General features: G+C 43.7%; 2 protein-coding genes across 3 annotated transcripts in view; one reads left to right on the forward strand and one right to left on the reverse strand.

Annotated features, from left to right (window-relative positions):
* The first annotated feature begins 120 nt into the window (after positions 1-120).
* ino80b (INO80 complex subunit B) lies at positions 121-7,390 on the forward strand. Of its 2 annotated transcripts, none has more exons than XM_084166141.1 (5): positions 121-699; positions 1,068-1,269; positions 1,786-1,931; positions 3,836-4,005; positions 6,267-7,390. In XM_084166141.1, exons 1-5 carry the CDS (start codon positions 657-659, stop codon positions 6,732-6,734), a joined length of 1,029 nt encoding a protein of 342 aa, XP_084022267.1. In that variant the 5' UTR covers positions 121-656; the 3' UTR covers positions 6,735-7,390. The 2 variants fall into 2 exon arrangements, with proteins under 2 accessions (XP_084022267.1, XP_084022268.1); XM_084166142.1 differs by having other exon boundaries at positions 1,786-1,919.
* Positions 7,281-25,856, reverse strand: part of LOC311132801 (protein inturned-like) — a gene marked incomplete at its 5' end in the record, with an annotated part of 31,357 nt that continues 12,781 nt past the window's right edge. Inside the window, 13 exons of the mRNA XM_084166140.1 lie at positions 7,281-8,515; positions 10,723-10,862; positions 14,209-14,398; positions 14,579-14,670; positions 14,789-15,098; positions 15,187-15,401; positions 15,698-15,952; positions 18,014-18,076; positions 18,603-18,656; positions 19,078-19,261; positions 19,661-19,738; positions 19,954-20,043; positions 20,286-20,404. Of these exons, the coding sequence (XP_084022266.1) occupies positions 8,404-8,515; positions 10,723-10,862; positions 14,209-14,398; positions 14,579-14,670; positions 14,789-15,098; positions 15,187-15,401; positions 15,698-15,952; positions 18,014-18,076; positions 18,603-18,656; positions 19,078-19,261; positions 19,661-19,738; positions 19,954-20,043; positions 20,286-20,404 (1,902 nt within the window). The 3' untranslated portion in view covers positions 7,281-8,403. The remainder of the gene's footprint in view (positions 8,516-10,722; positions 10,863-14,208; positions 14,399-14,578; positions 14,671-14,788; positions 15,099-15,186; positions 15,402-15,697; positions 15,953-18,013; positions 18,077-18,602; positions 18,657-19,077; positions 19,262-19,660; positions 19,739-19,953; positions 20,044-20,285; positions 20,405-25,856) is intronic.

Below are 25,856 nucleotides of genomic sequence, written 5' to 3' on the forward strand. Positions count from 1 at the left end.
GTAACAAATTATCCCAGGCAATATATGAATGAATCGGATCAATCGAACAGTCGAGAAGTCAAGTCTAGACTGTACTTCCACCGCCGCAGCGGTAGGTAGCAGAAGCGTACCCGTATCCACATACATAATCGTATTCGAAGCCGCAAGGAAAAGTCTATCTCGTTAGCTATTTGTTTTGATTTCTCTGTCTTGTGTATTTTCAAATGACTCTGCCTTACAAGCATTACTGCCCCCTTTATACGAACAACAAGGAAATGCATTGAAGGAAAGCAGCTTCATCCTCACCTTGGTTCGTGAGCAACTAATTTATCTAAAGGACAGCCAGCTAACTTAGCTAATTATTTCAGCTAGCTACTGTAGCTAAGTTAGCTAGTCAGTTGTATTTTGTCAAGCGACAGCAAATGTTGGGCTTGCAAATGCGTTATCAAAGTATACTGTTTCCTACCTACCACGCTATCAAATCGTGTGACAATTCTCGAGTAGGTTGCTCGTCCCGTGATAGTAATGAGAACTAGATGGCTAGCTAACACATTCATTGTGTTTACCTAACTAGCTGCTGCTAACGACTCTTCCGCATACAGAGCAAGGCCAACTTGCTAGGATGTAGACTGGCAGAACCCATTTTCTGGTTTTGATTGATATATACAGTCGTTTCAATGGGGAAAAGGAAAGACATGATCCACCCAAGGTTTCTTTTAGGTGAGTTGTTTGTTTATTGTTGATCTTATGCTCCCATGTCTCAAGCATGGTTGTGAATTGAAGATTTTACACCATCATATTGACTACTAGACATAAGACACATTATGAAGTGTCCAGAAGGCACTAGACATTATTTTGAGACATACATGGCAACATAATAATATATGCCATTTAGCAGACACTTTTATCCAAAGCGACTAACATTCAGTCATGCATGCAGATGGCTGGCCCCAACGTTAATCAAACCTGGTGTTCCAAGCACCATACTCTACCAACTGAACCCATAACAACACTATACACTACCAAATAGGCCTGACTTTGTTTATCTACATCTTGTTTGTATCTCTATTCGTTGTCTGTTACTACAGGTGATGGAGACCACCTGGGGTTACACAGCCTCCATAGGAGGAAACACAAAAAGCACAAGAAGTACAAGAAGAAGCATCACCGTGATGAGGGGCACAGCTCCTACTCTGAGGCCCTGGAGTCAGACTCTGGGATTGTGGTCAAGCCCCCCACACAGCTCAGACTCAAGATCAAACTGGGAGGGGAAACACTGGGGACAAAGAGGTGAGACCTCGCTGCCATTTTGATAGTCTCGCTTGGCAGACTTTTTTTGCGCTCCATCCCTTTATCTATGATATGACATACATATTATTTTCAGCCTTCGTTTCATTTCAGGACTGGGTTTTATTTGAATGTTACCACCCACCAGCATGGCATTGTTAATTAATCAGAAACAGCTGCAAAGTTTTTCCACTTAGACTGAGACGATTCAAACAGCCTTGTGTCCACTTGTCTCCTTAGCCATGGAGAAAACAACCATACGTATGTTTTTTCACCTCCACTTTTTACATTTTACCAGAAAAGTATCATAATCCATTGGATAATTAGTCAATTTTCACTTAGTATTTTATAAATGGTATAATTGCGTTTAATGATAGCATTTAGCAAACCAGCTCCCCCCGTGGCACCAAGATGAATGGTTTTGACCACAAAAGTTTTGCTACGCTCCAACTTCCTCTGGATGGTCCTTTAAACGTATGGGTTGTTGTTCTCTCTCCTTCTTCTTTTCTCGTGAACCAGTGTGCCAACGTTCACGGTGGTCCCTGGTGTAGCCCGCGCCCAGTCTCCTCTGATGATCGTCGATGACGACTCTGATGATGACGATGATAAACCTTCCGAGGGCGTTCCACTTGAGCAGTACCGGGCCTGGCTTGGTGAGTGCAAAGGTCTGTCTCTTACACTCATCATGTCCACTCATGTTCAATATAAAAGTAATTACGTGCTTAATGTGATTTATTTACTATACATACTCCATATACAGAGCATTCGGAAAGTATTCAGACCCCTTGACTTTCTCCACATTTTGTTACGTTACAGCCTTATTCTAAAATGGATTTTTCCGCCCTCATCAATCTACACACAATACCCCATAATGACAAAGCAGAAACAGGTTTTTAGACATTTTTGCAAATGTATTAAAAATAAAAACGGAAATATCACATTTACATAAGTATTCAGACCCTTTACTCAGTACTTTGTTGAAGCACCTTTGGCAGCAATTACAGACTTGTGTCTTCTTGGGTATGACGCTACAAGCTTGGCACACCTGTATTTGGGGATTTTCTCCCATTCTTCTCTGCAGATCCTCTCAAGCTCTGTCAGGTTGGATGGGGAGCGTTGGTGCACAGCTATATTCAGGTCTCTCTAGAGATGTTCAATCGGGTTCAAGTCCGGCCTCTGGCTGGGCCACTCAAGGACATTCAGAGACTTGTGCCGAAGCCACTCCTGTGTTGTCTTGGCTGTGTGCTTAGGATCGTTGTCCTGTTGGAAGGGGAACCTTCGCCCCAGTCTGAGGTCCTGAGCGCTCTAGAGCAGGTTTTCATCAATGATCTCTCTGTACTTGCGTCGTTCATCTTTCCTACGATCCTGACTAGTCTCCTAGTCCATGCCGCTGAAAAACATCCCCACAGCATGATGCTGCCACCACCATGCTTCACTGTAGGGATGGTGCCAGGTTTCCTCCAGACGTGACGCTTGGCATTCAGGCCAAAGAGTTCAATCTTGGTTTCATCAGACCAGAGAATCTTGTTTCTCATGGTCTGAGAGTCCTTTAGGTGCCTTTTGGCAAACTCCAAGCGGGCTGTCATGTGCCTTTTACTGAGGAGTGGCTTCCGTCTGTCCACTCTACCATAAAGGCCTGATTGGTGGAGTGCTGCAGAGATGGTTGTCCTTCTGGAAGGTTCTCCCATCTCCACAGAGGAACTCTGGAGCTATGTCAGAGTGACAATTAGGTCCTTGGTCACCTCCCTGACCAAGGCCCTTCTCCCCCGATTGCTCAGTTTGGCCAGGCGGCCAGCTCTAGGAAGAGTCTTGGTGGTTCCAAACTTCTTCCATTTAAGAATGACGGAGGCCACTGTGTTCTTGGGGACCTTCAATGCTGCAGAAATCTTTTGGTACCCTTCCCCAAATATATGCCACATCACTATTGTATCGCAGAGATCTACGGACAGTTCCTTGGACTTCATTGTATAGTTTCTGCTCTGACAAGCACTGTCAACTGTGGGATCTTCTATAGACAGGTGTGTTTCTTTCTAAGTCATGTCCAAACAATTAAATTGGCCATAGGTGGACTCCAATCAAGTTGTAGCGACATCTCAAGGATGATCAAAGGAAATGGGATGCACCTGAGCTCAATTTGGAGTGTCATAGCAAAGGGGTGTGAATACTTATGTAAATTACATATTTCTGTATTTATTTTCAATAAATGTGCATACATTTCTAAAAACATGTTTTCACTTTGTCATTATGGGGTATTGTGTGTAGATGGGTGGGAAACACATCTATTTAATCCATTTTGAATTTAGGCTGTAACCCAACAAAATGTGGAATAAGTCAAGGGGTATGAATACTTTCTGAAGGCACTGCACAAGGCAAACGTTTAATGTAATTTCAGTGAGCCTGTTTCTATCTTTGGCAAACATCAAGTGTGTGAATGAAAAGGCACACTATTCCCTATATAGTGTACTACTTTTGACCAGAGCCCTGGTAGTGCACGGAATGCAGAATAGGGTGCCATTTTGGATCATAGCCATGTCTTTTTAATATCATTCTTTCTGTTCCCTGCCTCTAGATGAGGACAGTAACCTGGACCCGTCTCCTCTGCCAGACATGGACTCAGACTCCCTGGGTAAGCCGGTGGACGAGGAGGAGAAGTGGCTGGACGCCCTGGAGAAAGGAGAGCTGGATGACAACGGAGAGCTGAAGAAGGAGATCGATGAGTCCCTGCTCACAGCCAGACAGGTAATGTAACAGAGAGCAGGCCCCAGACTAGTCTGTCATATCAGAGTAGAGATGACTTTCACTTGACCACGTGGCTTGACCCTGGGAATTTTTCCAGGCCAGGTCACAATGTGATCTGAGAAATGACTATTAGGGGAAGAAAAATCCCACCCAAAAACGGTCATTTGGTATTTGTTTCATTAGTCCATTGTTGATATAGTCAGCAATCAAGTTGAAGATATATAACTTTCAGAATACATAAATATATTAACTTGAGTGATGACATGCAAAACACATTGTAGAATAATAGTGAAGACATCAAAACTATGAAATAACACATATGGAATTATGTAGTAACCAAAAAAGTGTTAAACAAATCAAAATATATTTAATATTTGAGATTCTTCAAATAGCCACCCTTTGCCTTGATGACAGCTTTGCACACTCTTGGCATTCTCTCAACCAGCTTCACCTGGAATGCTTTTCCAACAGTCTTGAAGGAGTTCCAACATATGCTGAGCACTTGTTGGCTGCTTTTCCTTCACTCTGCGGTCCAACTCATCCCAAACCATTTCAATTTGGTTGAGGTCGGGGGATTGTGGAGGCCAGGTCATCTGATGGGCTCCTGAGTGGCGCAGTGGTCTAAGGCACTGCATCGCAGTGCTAACTGTGCCCCTAGAGATCCTGGTTCGAATCCAGGCTCTGTCGCAGCCGGCCGCGACCGGGAGACTCATGGGCGGCGCACAATTGGCCCAGCGTTGTCCAGGGTAGGGGAGGGAATGGCCGGCAGGGATGTAGCTCAGTTGATAGAGCATGGCGTTTGCAACGCCAGGGTTGTGGGTTCGATTCCCACGGGGGGCCAGTAAAAAATAAAATAAAAAATGTATTCACTAACTGTAAGTCGCTCTGGATAAGAGCGTCTGCTAAATGGCTAAAATGTAAAAATGTAAATGTAATGCAGCACTCCATCACTCTCCTTCCTGGAGGTGTGTTGGGTCATTGTCCTGTTGAAAAACAAATGATAGTCCCACTAAGCCCAAACCAGATGGGATGGCGTATCGCTGCAGAATGCTGTGATAGCCATGCTGGTTAAGTGTGCCTTGAATTCTAAATAAATCACAGACAGTGTCATCAGCAAAGCACCCCCACACCATAACACCTCCTCCATGCTTTACGGTGGGAAACACACATGCAGAGATCATCCGTTCACCCACATCGCGTCTCACAAAGACACAGCAGTTGAAACCAACTTATCCTCTGCAGCAGAGGTAACTCTGGGTCTTCCTTTCCTGTGGCGGTCCTCATGAGAGCCAGTTTCATCATAGTGCTTGATGGTTTTTGCGACTGCACTTGAAGAAACTTTCAAAGTTCTTAAAATGTTCTGTATTGACCTACCTTCATGTCTTAAAGTAATGATGGACTGTTGTTTCTCTTTGCTTATTTGAGCTGTTCTTGCCATAATATGGACTTGGTCTTTTACCAAGTAGGGCTATCTTCTGTATACCCCCCTACCTTGTCACAACACAACTGATTGGCTCAAACGCATTAAGAAGGAAAGAAATTCCACAAATTAACTTTTAAGAAGGCACACCTGTTAATTGAAATGCATTCCAGGTGACTACCTCATGAAGCTGATTGAGAGACTGCCAATAGTGTGCAAAGCTGTCATCAAGGCAAAGGGTGGCTATTTGAAGAATCTCAAATATAAAATATATTTTGATTTGTTTAACACTTTGCTGGTTGCTAAATGATTCCATTTGTGTTATTTCATAGTTTTGATATCTTCACTATTATTCTACAATGTAGAAAATAGTAAAAATAAAGAAAAACCCTTGAATGAGTCGGTGTTCTAAAACTTTTGACCGGTAGTGTATATCAACAATGAAACAAATACCAAACATTTCCGGGTGGTTTTCCTTTAATATCTTGGAAGATTACAGAAATGCCTCAAATATCCAGGCTCTGTCGTAGCCGGCCGCGACCGGGAGACCCATGGGGCGGCGCACAATTGGCCCAGCATCGTCCAGGGTAGGGGAGGGAATGGCCGGCAGGGATGTAGCTCAGTTGGTAGAGCATGGCGTTTGCAACGCCAGGGTTGTGGGTTCGATTCCCACGGGGGGCCAGTATGAAAAAAGAAATAAAAAATGTATGAACTCACTAACTGTAAGTCGCTCTGGATAAGAGCGTCTGCTAAATGACTAAAATGTAAAAAAATGTAAATGTAACGCTTTAGGTCTACTTCATACTGTACCTGACTGGTTGTGTGTGTTTCTGCCTTACAGAAAGCCCTCATGCACAAGCAGCAGAACTATCCTGTCCTGGAGCTGCCCATGGGCTACAAGGAGAAGGAGATGACCGCCGAGATGATGCAGAAGAGAGAGGAGCGCGCCCGCAAGAGGCGCCTGCAGGCGGCCAAGAAGGCAGAGGAGAACAAGAACCAGACCATCGAGAGGCTCACCAAGACCTCCAAGGCCAAGATCAAGGGTATGAGGGAGCGTAAGTCCAAGCAGGCCCAGTGTCCCATGGTCCGCTACTGTGACTCGGCCCAAGGAATGGGGATTTCGTTCCCCACAGGCGTGCTTGCCCCGACCCCTGCTTCCCTGTGCCCCCCGCCCCTGGCACCAGTAGGCTGTGGGATAAACGGGTGCAGTAATCTGAAGAGGTACTCATGCTCCAAGACTGGGATCCCTCTCTGTAGTCTGGACTGCTACAAGAAGAATCTGGTCCTTGTTGTGGAGAGTGCCGCTTGAATTTGACCGCTTTCGAAGGTTTCAGCTTGCTGGCAGTTCACACTCTGGGGCTAAATCCATGGACAATGTGGGTGTTCTTTTTTATTTTGACAGATTCTAAAAAGGCATTTTTCTGTTTTTTTCTCTTTGAGTGATGTCATGAAAGTGGTCATTTCAGAATTATGTATACTTACAAAAGAGATTAGTTCAAATCAATGCATCAGTCAGTCAATTTAGCCCTGATAGTAAGATAACATAATGGAGGCTACAGACACATCAGGCCCTATCAGACGGCATGTATTTATTTCATTTCTAGATCCTCAGTTTGTGGAGGTCCACAAAATGTAGATTGAATAGGAATTTAACAAGGCAAGCTTATTTTTGTAACAGCAGGACTGAAATAACAGAGCGCTCTGTTTGCCTGATGATCATGAAGGACTTTCATTTGTATAAATATATGAATGGTTTTGTATACATTTTGGCAAGCAGAAGCCGTGACGCATAACAGCAGTAACATGTTACAGCAACATGTTTCTTTGTTTGATAAATTGAGAAAATGACCCCCAGGAAACCAAAATAAGTTTATTCTTTTAGTTGTCACAAATGTGTATTTGTATCACAAATTATTCCATTTCCATACAAAATACTGTACATCTTAAATAAAATATCAAAACACATTTATCTTCCTCCAAAACAGCACATAGGAATAGAACTCCACCTAAGGCTGCGTTGCCATGCCAATGTGGAGAGGATAACAGGCAAGAACAGTCATATTATTTGGTCAGTGCTGTCCGGGAACCTTGGGACGTCCCTAACCTTAACCCTTACCGTTTTACATTTCAACTTCAATGGGGTGATGTAAGAGTTGGTACGTCCCAAGGACGCCGTTTAGACTTTTCCCATATTATTTGGTCAGGCACACTTTAGCTAACAGGAATGTCAGAACTACAGAACTAGAATGAGACTATTGTTATGGCCAGAACAGCAGCAAAATGCTTTCCCTGTAAACTCACATCTGCCCTTTACAAAAATAAAATCCAGCACGTTTTCTGAGGTATTAATACTGAGTTTAGTTGCTTGTCCTTCCACACACTCAGTCAAAATCTATTCATTACATAAGGAGCAGGGCGCAATTTTGGACACAACATAATTGCATCTTGTAAACCCAGGGCTTTGTTTAGTATGCAAGCGTAGTGGGACGTTACAGATAGAAATGTCATGAATAGAGCTGACGTGATTCCTTATTCCACATGTCAGAGTGGCATGTTTGTTCTACATAACATATTTCTATCTGAATGCAGTCCTGCTGTTCCACTGGAGCTGATCCAAGGCTAACCGAGAACAACCTTGGTCTGTGAGGTTTCCTTTTATCTGCTGTCAGGTGATCAAGGCACAAGAGGGTGTCTTAGTTCCCAGAATATCTCAGACCGACAGTAAGCAGGCATTGAGGTCAACTATGAAACCTTTAAGACCAGGGTTGTGTTCATTAGGGCAAACCGTAGCAAAATATTTTGTGATGGAAAACATGAACAAGCGATTCTTATTGGAGTTCAGGTACTCCCTCCCTGTTCAAGTCTGTTTTCTACCGTTTGGTGCCTAATGAACAGGACCCAGGGTTGTGCTCTGCTGTTGTCTGTCGATAGGTAGTAGTGTTATCAGAGTTCATAAGAGACTGTTGTCAGATGGCTCGTCACAAGGCCAGGCCGAAAGACAGGCGGAAGGCCATCTCCACGGGAACCTCTGCCACGGAGTCATGGAAACACACGTAGAATTCCTGAGGGACAGGTTCTAGAAGCATCCGGCTGGAACACAGACAACAGAGGAGGGAAATGGCAGTGTGTGTTTCAAGCTAGAGTATAGGCAGGATGTATAATTGCTGAGTGACAAAGAAGGACTAAATCAAACAAAATGTACTAGAAGTCAGGAGAGTAGACAATACCGCAGCAACACCTTGATAAATGGACATCTCTATGCCCAGTATATGTCTGAATTTCACAGTAAGCCAGAGCCCAGCTGTTACATGGTAGTCTGCTATTCCCAGCCTCTCACTCAAAGTTAACTCCAAGTGGTTTACTTTCCATTTCTGTACTTGACCACCCAGACAGACCTCTCGCTTTCTGAGTGCACACACACCTCTGAAACCCAGGAGCACGTCCAAAAGCAACAGTCGAGACATCCCAAAGTGCCATCAGTCATTACTACAAGTACAGCCATTCTCCCTAGCCTACATTCAACCCCCCTAGAATATATAATTCATAACACTGTATACAGAGGCAAGATAAATATCATAATTCTTAGGAGACTCAATCATAAGGTAAGCACAGACAAACAGTACCAGTCAAAAGTTTGGAAACCTACTCATTCAAGGGTTTTTCTTTATTTTTACTCTTTTCTACTTTGTAGAATAATAGTGAAGACATCAAAACTATGAAATAACACATATTGAATCAAGTAGTAACCAAAAAGCACACTCTTGGCATTCTCTCAACCAGCTTCACCTGGAATGCTTTTCCAACAGTCTTGAAGGAGTTCCCACATATGCTGAGCACTTGTTGGCTGCTTTTCCTTCACTCTGCGGTCTGATTCATCCCAAACCATCTCAATTGGATTGTGGTCGGGGGATTGTGGAGGCCAGGTCATCTGATGCAACACTCCATCACGCTCCTTCCTGGAGATGTGTTGGGTTATTGTCCTGTTGAAAAACAAATGATAGTCCCACTAAGCCCAAACCAGATGGGATGGCGTTTCGCTGCAGAATGCTGTGGTAGCCATGCTGGTTAAGTGTGCCTTGAATTCTAAATAAATCACAGTGTCACCAGCAAAGCACTCCCACACCATAACACCTCCTCCTCCATGCTTTACAGTGGGAACTACACATGCAGAGATCATCCGTTCACCCAAACCCCGTCTCACAAAGACAATTTGGACTCCAGACCAAATGACACATTTCCACCGGTCTAATGTCCATTGCTCGTGTTTCTTGGCCCAAGCAGGTCTCTTCTTATTATTGGTGTCCTTTAGTAGTGGTTTCCTTGCAGCAATTCGACCATGAAGGCCTGATTCACACAGTCCCCTCTGAACAGTTGATGTTGAGATGTGTGTGACTTGAACTCTATGAAGCATTTATTTGGCCTGCAATTTCTGAGGCTGGTAACTCTAATGAACTTATCCTCTGCAGCAAAGGTAACTCTGGGTCTTCCATTCCTGTGGTGGTCCTCATGACAGCCAGTTTCATCATAGTGCTTGATGGTTTTTGTGACTGCACTTGAAGAAACGTTCAAAGTTCTTGAAATGTTCCGTATTGACTGACCTTCATGTCTTTAAAGTAATGATGGACTGTTGTTTCTCTTTGCTTATTTGAGCTGTTCTTGCTATAATATGGACTTGGTCTTTTACCAAATAGGGCTATCTTCTGTATACCCCCCCTACCTTGTCACAACACAACTGATTGGCTCAAAGGCATTAAGAAGGAAAGAAATTCCACAAATTAACTTTAAGAAGGCACACCTGTTAATTGAAATGCGTTCCAGGTGACTACCTCATGAAGATGGTTGAGAGAATGCCAAGAGTGTGCAAAGCTGTCATCAAGGCAAAGGGTGGCCATTTGAAGAATCTCAAATTTAAAGTATATTTTGATTTGTTTAACACTTTTTTGCTTACTACATGATTCCATATGTGTTATTTCATAGTTTTGATGTCTTCACTATTATTCTACAATGTAAAAATAAAGAAAAACCCTTGAATGAGTAGGTGTTCTAAAACTTTTGACTGGTAGTGTAGTTGGCTTGGCTATGTCTCAAATGGCACCCTAGTCCCCATATAGTACATTGACCAGAGTGCTAAATAGTGCACTACATAGGGAATAGTGTGCCATTTGAGATTCACATGAAACACGTTGTCCTCCGATGTACCCTAATCCCCATATAAGCACACTAGTTTTATCCAGAGTTCTAAATAGTGCACTACAAAGGGAACAGGGTACCATTTAGTATTTTGTTCTGTCACGTACCCTATAACCCAGTAGGTCATGGTGGGGGCCGGCTTCCTCTGGTCGGTCCAGTTCTCAGGTTTACACTGGAACAGAACCCCGTGTTCCTTCATTGGGCCCAGCCCATGGGTCGCCTGGGGTCTGTCTGCACCCGGCCTGCCCTACTCACACAGAGAGGTCTAAGAGATTAAACATAAACACACACTACCTTTTTTATTACAACACAGACATTCTTACATACAGGGATATGGTGTGTTTGCAGTGGCGACCCCTCATTCAGGGCAGGTGGGGTTTTGAGCCCCACCTGTTTAGCAAAAATATATATTTATATACTGAACAAAAATACAAACGCAACATGTAAAGTGTTGGTGCCATGTTTCATGAGCTGAAATAAAAGATCCCAGAATTTTTCCATACGCACAAGAAGCGTATTTCTTGCATATTTTGTGCACACATTTGTTTACATCCCTGTTAGTGAACATTTCTCGTTTGCCAAGATAATCTATACACCTGACAAGTGTGGCATATAAAGAAGCTGATTAAACAGCATGATCATTACACAGGTGCACTTTGTGCTGGGGACAATAAAATGCCACTAAAATGTGCAATTTTGTCCCACAACACAATGCCAAAGATGTCTCAAGTTTTGAGGGAGTGTGCAATTGGCATGCTGACTGCAGGAATGTCCACCAGAGCTGTTGCCAGATAATTGAATGTTCATTTCTCTACCATAAAATTGAAATTGTTGCATGTTGCGCTTATATTTTTGTTCAGTATATATATATTTTGTATTCAAATTTTTTGCCTGTTTTGTATGTTATTTTGGCATTAATTCGTGTCACATATGAGTTTGCACACAATGTCAACATTTAAAAAAATCCTTGAGTTAATAAAGCCAAACAAACAAACATGGTCTCTTTCTTGAGTAAGGCAGCTCTAAAATGCAGGTGTTTCAGCCTAGCTCAGTGCTTTCTGTGGTGGATGGGCAGCCAGCAAAAATAAAGAACGTAGGCGTTGGTAATCTTCTCTAATTGCGGCGTGATTGGCTCAGTGTTCTGTCGCTCATGGGGACACTATGTCAACGCAGAATCTACGGGCTGCCATTCATATTAGAAGTGGCCATCAAAGAAGGCTCAAGGTCATTGGCCACAGATAAAATGACGTCAAATCATGTTATATCTACCATAGCTTTGATTGGACTGATCATGTCAACATCATACTTTCAAAATCTTAGCTAACAAGCTAGCAGTCATCATGATGAATCACGTAGACAATCTACTGGCAAATCCTTTTTAATCCTTGTCATATGAAGAGAATTTATAGATAAAACGTATCGGTGCTCATCGGCCATAATAATATAATAATATGCCATTTAGCAGATGCTTTTATCCAAAGCGACTTACAGTCATGTGTGCATACATTTTTACGTATGGATGGTCCCAGGGATCGAACCCATCACACAACAAGTCAGAAGTCACAAATTTAGCAATGAGTGGTTTGGAAGGAATCTATGGCTAATTGCAAGCGTCACAAAGCAATCTATCTGGCTTCCCCTGCCTGCTATTCAGTGGAGAGGGTGTGTGGTCCAAGTCTGGGTTAAAGGATTTAAAACATCTGTCTGAAAGGGTCTCTTTTCCAAGCTTAAAAGGATAAACATTCACACACAACACCATGGGCCAGAAAAGGTTGAATACATTGGCCATGCTGTCAATCTGGCATGACTTCTGCCGAGTTCAAAACTGGAAACTCAGAAATCTCAGACTTCAGTGCGTTCAAGACAACTGCGAACTCGGGAAAAAAAACTAGCTCTGACTGGGATTTATTCTTTTCAACAGGTCATCCAACTCGGAATTCCAAGTTGGGAACTCTGGCCTCTTTCTAGAGCTCCGACCTGAAGATCAATGACGTCATGATTCAACCTTGTTTTTTTCTGAGTTCCCAGTTGTCTTGAAAGCATCATAAATCCATAGAACGCCAGACTTTGTTGACAAAGTTTGCCCACAAGAAGGCCCGCCAAGCCACGTTCAAGTGAGCACAGCACAACATTGTGAGTCCAAAAATATGTCTTGTATACAGCTCCATAAATGATGTAATGTAGCTGTTAGTGTCTCTCCCTAAGAATTTGGTCCATCTCCCCCTCATAACTTAGCCTACTGTTCTGACTTAATGGTGTACATGTAGCCTATAGCCTGTTTTAGAAAAATGTCATCAAATATTGTAAGAGCTTTCATTGTCTGCTTATATGCCCCCTTTATTTATCCTACGGTTCTGAATTGGTGTACAGGGAGAATACTGTAAGAACGGCCCATGTTCTGAATTCTGTCGCTGTACATTTCAAAAGTGCTGAACAAATAGTTATATTAACTATGTCCATCTTAGCTCGCTCATTAATCCTTAAGAGTCTATTGACGCACCCATGCGTCAATCTAAGTGTCTTGTGGTCCTCTGTAGCTCAACTGGTAGAGCACGGCGCTTGTAACGCCAAGGTAGTGGGTTCGATCCCCGGGACCACCCATACACAAAAATGTATGCACGCATGACTGTAAGTCGCTTTGGATAAAAGCGTCTGCTAAATGGCATTTTATATTATTATTATTATAGAAAATCCACATGAAAATCTGTCAGTTTAAGCTAGAGATGTAAGGTTTTTTTGGGTGGGCTGCAACTCAATCCACCGCATCCGCCTATGTCGGCCTTCCGCATCTACGGAAGTATTATTACAAACTAATATGACCCTACTATTTTTTTTATTTTTTTTATTTATTTTTTGTCATTTAGCAGACGCTCTTATCCAGAGCGATTTACATGAGCAATTAGGGTTAAGTGCCTTGCTCAAGGGCACATCGACAGATTTTTCACCTAATCGGCTCGGGGATTAGAACCAGCGACCTTTCGGTTACTGGCACAACGCTCTTACCCACTAAGCTACCTGCCGCCCTTATGGAAAGGGGAGGAAAGGGGAGACTCTCACGAACACGATTTTGCTCTATGACCCCAAAATCTCTATCTCTCTCTCTCCCTCTCTCTCTCTAAGTGTTAATGATATAAGATTAAACATTATAAATGTAATAATATTTGTGTACGGTTCAAAGGTCAAAACTCATGTCAGCATTCGTTATCATTGAAGGAGAATGTGGTTCTTATTGAGTTACACAAATCCACAAGGAGTCCGTAGAAACCATATTTATTTAAGCAAGTCAGCCATATCAGCTATGTTTTTTAAAAAGGCAGTAAATGAGGCTGAATGAACTGTTTCACTGCCAGATGAGGCTCCGCTGATAGCCATGGTGCTGAAAGGAAAGCTCCGCTGTCGGGACAGCTTTATGTAGGCCCTAACAGTTTATGGGCACCGTTTGTCACCGTTATAGTGCAATTAATGTATTGTTTAGTGTTGCGTAGTGGCTTTGCTGGCATGCATCCCAATTTTTTTTTGAGTTTGCCCCACCAAGATTTCCATGCTAAAATCACCACTGTGTGTGTGTGTGTGTCTTCCGTTCTGTATCTTACCCTTGGCGGCAGACTCTGCTGGAAGGCAGCCCGTATGGAGAGACAGCAGTGGTGGAAGTTGCGAATGAGCTGAGGGTGGATGGAGCCGCTGAGCTGGGCCAGTTCCCTGTGTGTAGGAGCGATGAAGATACCCTGCACCGTCTCCATCAGCACATAGTGGAACAGAGTGTTCTCTGCCCCAGACGTCAACCTGGCCAACACAGAACAGAGAGAGTGGAATGGAATGAGATGGCATGGAATAGAAGAGAATGGGGTGGAATAGAATAGGATGGAATGAAAGAATAGGACCACAGCAGAGAGGAGAGTTAGAACATTATTACAACAGGGAAGGATAAACTAACTTCTAACACTGCTGGCCTGTTTCACTCACTTCATAGTGTTGTACATCTCCTCCTCTCTCTCTGTCAGACACTTCTTCAGGGTGCCCAGGTAGAACGGGTTAGGATGCTTCATCCTGGGAATCTAAGGGGAGGTGGGAAACAATAAAAGCTCCATTGGTATTCGACAAAACCCATAACCCATTTCTTTTATAGATATAAGGATGAGAGACGCAATCGGGGAAAGAAGGTTAAGACCCTACCTTGAAAATGCTCCCACTGCCTTGACTCCCATCAGATCCTCCAGAACCCAGCGAGTCTCTCTGCCCGACCAGCTTCCGGGCCGAGTCCGGGGTGGAGTGTGGACTGAGTCCAGTTGGCCTTCCTACACCCCCGTCCGGCTGTCCCTCGCTCCCACTGTCTGACTGACTCCTCTGGGGGCTAGGTCTCCGGGCGCCTCCTCCAAACAGGCTCCGGCCCACCACCTTTCCTCCTCCCTGGGCCGAGGAGGGTGGCTTCACGACCCCGGCCAGCTTGCTGAGGACAGGGGACGAGGCGGCCAGGGTGTCTAACCTGAGGACCACAATGGAAACTGAACTTTTTGTGTCATCCTCAATAAAAAAAGAAAAAATGTTTTTAAAATTGTCAAACTGAAACTAACTTGTCACGGGCGGAGGAGGGGAGGAACCAGTCAGCACAAGAGAGGCAAGGGGCAGGTGGGGCGGCCAGGCGTTCCTCCATCCCGACGTCCAGCTCCTCCAGCTGTAGGAGGGTAGCCTTGACCTGGTCCACGTACACACAGTCAGGCCCAGGGGCCTCCATGGCCGAGGCCGCACAGCCACCCTCCTCCAGGAGCACACACTGCATGAAGTGCCTCTGGGGGAGAGGGAGAGGTAGAAAGAGAGAAGGAGAGAGAGAGAATGTATGGGATAACAGATGTCTGTGAGTAGTTGGTATCCTGGAACACAAAACTAGAGTCAAATGTTGGATGTCTGTCTGAGAGACAGCTAGAGGGGAAAGAGAAAGAGGAGGAGAGAAGGAAAGAACGTTAGCGAAAAACAGCAAGAAATTACACAAAAACAAAACATTAGTGTAACTAAAGGAAAAGAGGGTCTTCATAGAGAATGCATGATTCTATATGTCCTTTTATATGTATGTATCTATGGTCTTACCAGTCCCACTATGAGTAGGAAGTAGCGTCCCTGGGGCAGGCAGTAGCCAGGCATGGTACAGTGGTTGTTCTTGGTCTGGTTCTGGTCCTTCTGGGTCTGGTAGTTCTGTGAGCGGTGGCGAGGGAACACCTCCCTCCAGATGACCAGCTGACCCACGCGCTGCTCTGCAGCCAGGGGGAGGAGACAGTAGTGCTGGCAGTACAGACAGACATCCAGCAGGTCCTCCTTGGGGAGGTGGTTCGCAATCAGATAGCCCTGGGGTTGGACACAGGCACAGAGACATACACGTAGAGAGACAGAGAACACACACACACACAGATAACACAATGAATATAGAATATTTTCCTATTTTTACTAACACAACCCCATCGTATTAGAGTGCCAGACTCTCTCTATACAAAGGTCATGAGGATGGAGACTTGAACAAAGTGAACAACCTATTTCTACAAATCATTAATAATTCAGCATCAATTGTTAGGCGGATGATTTTCCATCCAGAGAATAAGGGGGTACAGCATGTTATCCTGGGTGATGATATCCCATCTACAGTGCATTCGGAAAGTATTCAGACCCCTTGACTTTTTCCACAATTTGTTACGTTACAGCCTTATTCTAAAATGGATTAAATAGTTTTTTCCTCCTCATCAATCTACACACAATACCCCATAATGACAGAGCAAAAACAGGTTTGTAGAAAATGTTGAACATTTATACTTGAAATGTACATAGGTATTCAGACCCTTTACTCAGTACTTTGTTGAAGCACCTTTGGCAGCGATTACAGCCTTGAGTCTTCTTGGGTATGACACTTCAAGCTTGGCACACCTGTATTTGGGGAGTTGCTCCCATTCTTCTCTGCAGATCCTCTCAAGTTCTGTCAGGTTGGATGGGGAGCGTCGCTGCACAGCTATTTTCAGGTCTCTCCGAAGATGTTAGATTGGGTTCAAGTCAGGCTCTGGCTGGGCCACTCAAGGACATTCAGAGACTTGTTCCGAAGCCACTCCTGTGTTGTCTTGGCTGTGTGCTTAGGGTCATTGTCCTGTTGGAAGGTGAACCTTCACCCCAGTCTGAGGTCCTGAGCGCTCTGGAGCAGGATTTCATCAAGGATCTCTCGGTACTTTGCTCCGTTCATCTTTCCCTCGATCCTGACTAGTCTCCTGGTCCATGCCGCTGAAAAACATCCCCATAGCATGATGCTGCCACCACGTTTCACTGTAGGGATGGTGCCAGGTTTCCTCCAGACGTGACACTTGGCATTCAGGCCAAATAGTTCAATCTTGGTTTCATCAGACCAGAGAATCTTGTTTCTCATGGTCTGAGAGCCTTTAGGTGCCTTTTGGCAAACTACAAACGGGCTGTCATGTGCCTTTTACTGAGGAGTGGCTTCCGTCTGGCCACTCTACCATAAAGGCCTGATTGGTGGAGTGCTGCAGAGATGGTTGTCCTTCTGGAAGGTTCTCCCATCACCACAAAGGAATTCTGGAGCTCTGTCAGAGTGACTATCGGGTTCTTGGTCACCTCCCAGACCAAGGCCCTTCTCCCCCGATTGCTCAGTTTGGCCGGGCGGCCAGCTCTAGGAAGAGTCTTGGTGGTTCCAAACTTCTTCCATTTAAGAATGATGGAGGCCACTGTGTTCTTCGGGACCTTTTTTTGCTACCCTTCCCCAGATCTGTTCCTTGACACAATCCTGTCTCGGAGCTCAACAGACAATTCCTTCGACATCATGGCTTGGTTTTTGATCTGACATGCACTGTCAACTGTGGGACCTTATATAGACAGGTGTGTGCCTTTCCAAATCATGTCCAATCAATTGAATTTACCACAGGTGGACTCCAATCAATTTGAAGAAACATTTCAAGGATGATCAATGGAAACAGGATGCACTTGAGCTCAATTTCGAGTCTCATAGCAAAGGGTCTGAATACGTATGTAGATAAGGTATTTCAGTTTTTAATTTTTTATAAATGTGCAAAGATTTCTAAAAACCTGTTTTTGCTTTGTCATTATGGGGTGTTGTGTGTAGATTGATAAAAGAAATACAAAAAATATCAATTTTAGAATAAGGCTGTAACGTAACAAAATGTGGAAAAAGTCAAGGACTCTGAATACTTTCCAAATACACTGTATATAATCATATCTAACTGGCTCTTTCTTCCTATCCATCCAAGGGTGTCTGTCTGTCCCTTCTGTGAGGTTTCGAGTTTCACTTTGGGCCCAGGTGTGTGTGTGGAAAGGAGAGCGGCCCAGCAGATAGTAGTCAGGTGAGTGTGTGTGTGTGTGTGTGTGTGTGTGTGTGTGTGTGACACGACACTCAACCTTGTAGAACAGACAGGAGCCCAGTGCCACGTAGATACGCCTCATGCCATAGAAGTCCTCTGACTGCCAGATAGAGAGAGAGAGAGAGAGAAAGAGAGGAGAGAGGGAGAGAGAGGAGGGAGAGGAGAGAGATTGAGAGAGAGAGAGAGGAAAGAGAGAGAAAGAGAGAAGAGAGAGGTAGTGAGAGGGAGAAGAGAGAGAAACTTCATTATCAGTTTTAGGTCAGACATGAATGATTGTGTAGTGAATCTTATTCCTGCCACTCTATCCTTCTATCCCCCTCCTCCTTCTCCCCCACGCTCTCTCCGCCACCCTCCCTCCCTCTCTCTCAGCCCTGCTTAATTGAATCAGCTAGAGGATACAGGTATAAAGAAGATCTAATCCTCCATTACATGAAATATACAGGCCAGTCCAGAAATACTCACCTTCTCCTCTCACTACTAGACCCTACACAGGGGAGGAGACAGCTTGTGGCTCAGTTTAATGGGAAAGGGAATCAGTATGACACCTTGTCTGCTTCCAAAATGGCACCCTATTCCCTACACAGTGCACTGCTTTGACTAAAGCCCTATGTAATTATTTGACTTACCATTTCTCCAAAATCTGATGATTCAAAGTCTGAGAGAATGGTATCCACCTCCATCTGTGGATAGATAATCAGAGACCATAGAAGTAGAATTCAGACACAATATTCTAATTCTATATCAGAGACAGACTTATTTCTGCATTCACAAAGGCTGTAGTCAGACATGCTCTGAAGCTAGACATGGAAAATTGCCTGAATTGCTGGCAAGGAGCACGTCGTTTTTACCGCCAGACAGCAGAGGGCAGCAAAGACAATACATAAATCCAACAAGGTGGAAAAACAGCCCATTAAATATATTATTGCAAGAGCAAATTGCTAAACGTATCACTGACTTGACAGCCTAAAACATCCTACGACCTAAAACATTTCAGAAGACTTAACAAGCGAGGCACAAACATCAAATGGTGAAGACGTCAATAAAGAAGAGCTCTTAAAAGTTTCATCACAACTATGGCCCAAAGTGGTGGCCCATCCAGACCTTTATCTCAGGGGGCAGAGTGAGCCACTGGACCGCTGGCAGTCCGTCCAGGAAGAGAGTCCCCGATACGTCAGGGGGCGTGGCCCCGAAGCTGTCACTCAACCTGGAAGGCTGGATGAGCTTCTGGAAGAACAGGCAGAAGAAATGGTCCAGTCTGGGGGCGTGGTCCGCCTCGCAGAACGCACTGTGGAGGAGAGGAAGGAGCGATGGCGATAGAGGGAGGGATGGAGACAGGAGGAGGAGAAAGGGAAGGATGGAGGAAGGGACGGTGTGGTAGAGGGAGAGATGAGATGAAGGGGTGGAGGAGAGAGAGGGAGGGAGGAAGGAGGGAGGGAGGGATGGAGGGAGGCGGAGACAGAAGGAGGGAGAGAAAGAAGTGGTTGGTTAAAAGAAGGCAACAACCTGTTTAGGTTTGATGTAATGTAACAGTATAAATTATCTTGCTTCAAATGGGAAGCCAGAAAGACTTGGACCGCTTGAACCAGGAAATCAAACCTGCGTTCGAAATGGCACCCTATTCCCTATTTGTGCACTACTGTTGGTCAAATTCAGGATGCTTCCCTGAGCTGTCAGCACAACAGACCTGTCCAGACAGCCGTACATCACGTTGAGAGTCCTCACTACACCTCCTACTACCGTCTGCAGATACAACAGAGGAACCCTGGAGAAGAATAAGAGAGATGAAACAGTCACATCCACGAGGAGGCCAAAAAACACTCAGAACTTCAGCTACTGACCGACCATTTTATTAATCAAATATTCTGGAAGGGATATAACATTTAGCTAACATATGGGATTGGCTGAGACAGTGTATTGAATATGGAAGCATGCATCGGATGCTGTGAAGGACTTTGGATGACTTTGATGTGTTGGTACCTTTCAGCAGGCAGGCCGATCACCAGCAGGTTGTTGCTCTCCTTCCAGTAGCCCACATGGACCAGCTGTTTACTGAGCAGAAGAGAGGAGCTGAGGAGAGGGGGAGGGGAGGAGGGGAAAAAGAAGGTAGAGGGGTAGAATGCAGACAAAAAAAGAGGGAGTGGGAGGAGGAACAGGTGCAGGGGGAAAGACAGAGGAGAAATACAATCATGGTATGAACTAATGGAATTTCTATATTTAGGACTTCGGTAGATCTCAGAGCCGCTTGAAGTGAGTCTAATTGGTGATAGGTGGAAATCAGTCAAGAGTGGGTGGGGAATTTTCTACATTACCTGACTATCTGTCCCCCAGTGACATTCTCCAGCATGTCAGACAGAGTAAGGAAGATCCCTCTGACTCCCTTCAGCTGGCTGGATGCCTCAGACACTGGGTACTGGTACAGGATCTCCTGCTGAGGGGACATGGAGGTACACACACACACGCACACACACACACACACACACACGCACACAAAACACACACACAGTCCGTTAGAGAAGAAAGCACAGGGCAGGATCTAGGTATAGTCTTTGTCATTAGTATTCTCCACACCATGCTGTCTGCTATGAAGGGTGTGGAGCGGACCACTTCAGAGAGAGCTGGGGGGGGGGAGGGGGATGAATAAGGAGTAGGGCCACATAGCCATGGAAACAAGGACAAAAGCTCGGATAATTCTTACAATGCCAGACATTCACCTCTGGGTCACCAGCAAACTAGCCTTGTCGAGAACCAGGAAACAGGAAGCCTGGGGAAGTCCATGGCACAAAATCAGCTAAAAAAGGGGTAGGAACCCAGTGTAAATCAGTGACGCCTCGCTACATGTCAAACCAATCAAATGCCTTGCTTGGGTGGAGGTGCTCACTAGATTAGTGGTTTCATTCTGAAGATCGCGTAGCTCAGTTGGTAGAGCATGGCGCTTGCAACGCCAGGGTTGTGGGTTTGTTTCCCACGGGGGGCCAGTATGAAAATGTATGAACTCACTAACTGTAAGTCGCTCTGGATAAGAGCGTCTGCTAAATGACTCAAATGTAAATGTAAATTAGTGTCGTAGGTGCAACAGTGGTGGGGATGGCTGGGAAATCGCGGATTAAAACCCCATCAAAATATGTTGATATATGCCATGTTTGTGGTGAGCCGTACGACCGGAACAGGAACAAACATAACCTTTTATAAGGTAAATTGTCTTTATTGCAACCGGACTACACACTGGCTTTAGAAGAGATTATGGGACCTGTCAGACAGTGTATTTCCTATGTGTAATTTTTTGTGTAACCAATGTGGTCACAATTCAAGGTGATCTATGAGACATGTTATACCACAAGCAAAAGCAGCACGAAGCAAGGCTCGCTTGAAGCGGCATACTTTTACGCTTCGAGTCTACTTTATTCAGCAGCGAGAGCGTTGCAGAGACGTACACTACCGGTCAAAAGTTTTAGAACACCTACTCATTCAAGGGTTTTTCTTTATTTTCACTATTTTCTACATTGTAGAATAATAGTGAAGACATCAAAACTATGAAATAACACATATGGAATCATGTAGTACCCAAAAAAGTGTTAAACAAATCAAAATATATTTTATATTTGAGATTCTTCAAATAGCCACCCTTTGCCTTGATGACAGCTTTGCACACTCTTGGCATTCTCTCAACCAGCTTCACCTGGAATGCTTTTCCAACAGTCTTGAAGGAGTTCCCACATATGCTGAGCACTTGTTGGCTGCTTTTCCTTCACTCTGCCGTCCGACTCATCCCAAACCATCTCAATTTGGTTGAGGTCGGGGGATTGTGGAGGCCAGATCATCTGATGCAGCACTCCATCACTCTCCTTCTTGGTAAAATAGCCCTTACACAGCCTGGAGGTGTGTTGGGTCATTGTCCTGTTGAAAAACAAATGATATTTCCACTAAGCCCAAACCAGATGTGATGGCGTATCGCTGCAGAATGCTGTGCCTTGAATTCCAAATACATCACAGACAGTGTCACCAGCAAAGCACCCCCACACCATAACACCTCCTCCTCCATGCTTTACGGTGGGAAATACACATGCGGAGATCATCCAACTCACAAAGAAATGGCGGTTGGAACCAAAAATCTCAAATTTGGACTCCAGACCAAGGGACACATTTCCACTGGTCTAATGTCCATTGCTCGTGTTTCTTGGCCCAAGCAAGTCTCTTCTTCTTATTGGTGTCCTTTAGTAGTGGTTTATTTGCATGAAGGCCATGAAGGCCTGATTCACACAGTCTAGCGCTTGATGGTTTTTGCGACTGCACTTGAAGAAACTTCAAAGTTCTTGAAATGTTCCGTATTGACTGACCTTCATGTCTTAAAGTAATGATGGACTGTCGTTTCTCTTTGCTTATTTGAGCTGTTTTTGCCATAATAAGACTTGGTATTTTACCAAATAGGGCTATCTTCTGTATACCCCCCCCCCCCCCCCCCACCTTGCCACAACACAACTGGAAATAAGGAAATAATTAATTTTTAAGAAGGCACACCTGTTAATTGAAATGCATTCCAGGTGACTACCTCATGAAGCTGGTTGAGAGAATGCCAATAGTGTGCAAAGCTGTCATCAAGGCAAAGGGTGGCTATTTGAAGGATCTCAAATATAAAATATATTTTCATTTGTTTAACACTTTTTTGGTTACTACATGATCCCATATGTGTTATTTCATAGTTTTGATGTCTTCACTATTATTCTACAATGTAGAAAATGGTAACAATTAAGAAAAACCCTTGAATGAGTAGGTGTTCTAAAACTTTTGACCGGTAGTGTAGACAAGCACATAATATCAAAATATAAATTCACAAATAATCTCAATAATTCTAAAACTAAGTAGGAAAATAGCAAAAATCACCCTGCCTGCACACAATTAAAGGTTCGGTATCACATTTTAGGCTTGAAAAAGACATATTTACATTTACATTTTAGTCATTTAGCAGACGCTCTTATCCAGAGCGACTTACAGTTAGTGAGTGCATACATTATTTTATTTTTCATACTGGTCCCCCGTGGGAATTGAACCCACAACCCTGGCGTTGCAAACGCCATGCTCTACCAACTGAGCTACATCCCTGCCGGCCATTCCCTCCCCTCCCCTACCCTGGACGACGCTGGGCCAATTGTGCGCCGCCCCATGGGTCTCCCAGTCTCGGCCGGCTACGACAGAGCCTGGATTCAAAACCAGGATCTCTAGTGGCACAGCTAGCACTGCGATGCAGTGCCTTAGACCACTGCGCCACTCGGGAGGCTCACAAAGACAAATCTAAGTTGACGCAATTGTTGATACAATTACTTCAAATCATTTTAATTACAGCAAATCTGTTGCTGAGGTTGTAAGAATATCCTCCCACTATGAAGTGTGGCTGAAAAATAAGCCTGAACTGTCTCTGGGAAATGATGCTGCGTTTACTGTTATTATTTATCCCATTACTAATGTAATGGTTAACTTATGTTGCAAGGTTAACCTAGGTTGGTTAACCTTCTGGAGCTAGTAACATAAGCATTTCGCTGCACCTGCTATAACATCTGCAAATCTTTGTACGAAACCAATAGACTTTGATTTGATTTATGTATCGTCAAAGGATACATTACTAAGAGGAACAGACTTTGTTTCTACCTCTGTTTCTCCACTGTGTGTGTGTGTGTGTGTGTTTTGGATGCTGTTGGAACTGGAAGCCTACCAGAGCAGTAGTTCTGTTCTCTAAAGCTTCTGCTTCATGTCAGAAATAGGGGTGGGCATTTGACATTTTCTGACTGTTCGAATACTCACGTGATTTTTATTTTTGTACTCGAGCACTCAATGAAAAAATAATAACAAATTTAACACATGGCCCACACTGGAAAACAATATGTGTGCATTTATCCATCTATATGTCAACCGTGCGCAACAATGCCTAATTTATCATAACTATTACAGATATCAAATCCTAATTGCGAAATTGTCCCATATACAGTACATTCAGTCAATAAAAAAGCAAGTGCCATTTAAGATTCATTTATTGAAACCATAATATCAACTGGTCATTTTGTCTGTCATAGTTGACGTGTACCTATGATGAAAATTACAGGCCTCTCTCATCTTTTTAAGTGGGAGAACTTGTACAATTGGTGGCTGACTAAATACTTTTTTCCCCCACTGTATGTCTTATTTTCGCAATACAGACGTTCGATTTAGTTTATTCTGCCGGTTCTTTGGAATTTTCTAAATCCATTAACAATTCCACATTGAACACTGCACGGTGATGAATTACGGACACGGCATCTATTTGGTGAGTAGGCATACACTTGATGATTCTGATGAAAATACGCTGTCTTTATCAAACTAATGTTTTTGCATATTTTCAGTGGAACCGGTCTATGTGGTGTTATAGCCTAGGATAACCAATTCTAAATGGCACTACAGTTCGCAAAGTAGCCTAAGTGGAAAATAGATGTGGCGCAATTACTCCAAAACTGCAGCTCGTTGTTGGAACACATATTTTCCTACTTCAAACAACCAGTCCATTTTGAATTTGTGATAAAACTGTTGTCATTTGGCAAAGAATGTAGCTTGGGTATCCCATCAGTTAGATACGTTTTTATAGGCATTTATTTCTGTAGGCATAACGGGAGCTTGTGTGCGCACTCAGCACAAGTGTGTGGAGGGAGCAGTCGGAACGCAATTGAGTGAATGAGACATGGAGGGGAAAGGGAATTTAGGGAGAAGAACTGTGTGATGCTTGGCTTGGTTTCTTTTTTACAAATGGAACACTAGAGTCAAAGCAAATTAATATTGTCTTCAAGACAAAGTTTTACTTGCCCGTTCGTGCGGCCACAAAGCACGTTTCACCAAATAGTTTGACAGTATTATATATATATTTTTTATCTCTGGTTAAAGATCAAGCTTTGACGTCCGTTTGCGTACTCGAGTACTCATGCCCTAGTCAGAAAACACAGTGTGTGCCAACAAGCTTTTTAAGTGCTGCGCTAGGGATTTCCTATACATTGGTATTTTAAAATATTAAATTACTCTTAATGCAGTTAAGTAGTTACTGACTGCATACACATTTATTGCATCCATGAGGCGCTCTTCACTGGGTCTCAAGAAAGCACTTAGCTAACATTCAACTACAGTAAAAGGTACAATAAGTACATTTAATTTCCAATTTTGCTTCTTGGTCGAATGTGTTCTTACTATTAGGGCCCTATCAAATCCTTCTTATTTTTTGCCTGATTCCGTTTAGTTTTTTAAAAAATGCAGTTTTCTCCGTTTTGTTTTTCCAGGTTTCTGTTGGGTTTTCGCTCTCAAAAAATCACACTTTTTTTGTTGAAAAACAACAAAATAGGTTGGTTGTTCTAAGTTCACAACAATGCTTAAACCACATCAGGAGACCCCTTTTGAGGTCTGGGAAAAATCTACGAAATTTAGATTTTTGGGTGTAGTTACCCTTTAATTCAAGTGAGCACCAGACAGAGACCGTTGTTCAGTTAGCGATGTTTCTGTAGCGCTTATGTGATTGCAGAGTTTGCAAAACAAATGGCCACTGGATTCATGCAAATAATCATGATATCATTCTGCCAGGTAGGCATAGGCTACTTCGTAGTTAACATTTAAGTGAAGACGCTTATCTAATGATGCTAATGGCTACACAAAGTGCACCGCACACACACACACACACACACACACACACACAGGGGCATTCCTGTGCCATTTCAGAAAGTTCCAGGAAAATACGAACCACTGATGCATCTTGTTCATGTTTTATGATTACAAATAAACAAATAAATGTTCTAATAAAGTTCAATACATTTTTGAATATTGTAGAATTTCGTTTTAATGTCTGGATTCCGTGATTCCTTCCGCGTTCTCTGCAACAC

This window comes from Coregonus lavaretus, assembly GCF_964263955.1.
Source record: "Coregonus lavaretus genome assembly, chromosome: 7".
In the NCBI taxonomy this organism is placed as follows: Eukaryota; Metazoa; Chordata; class Actinopteri; order Salmoniformes; family Salmonidae; genus Coregonus; species Coregonus lavaretus.

Bases quoted from the DNA above. Each gene is read 5' to 3' on its own strand.
- ino80b (XM_084166141.1), top strand. From the start codon at position 657: ATGGGGAAAAGGAAAGACATGATCCACCCAAGGTTTCTTTTAG. The intron at 700-1,067 runs GTGAGTTGTTTG...CTGTTACTACAG, and splicing joins CCACCCAAGGTTTCTTTTAG to GTGATGGAGACCACCTGGGG. The intron at 4,006-6,266 runs GTAATGTAACAG...TCTGCCTTACAG, and splicing joins CCCTGCTCACAGCCAGACAG to AAAGCCCTCATGCACAAGCA.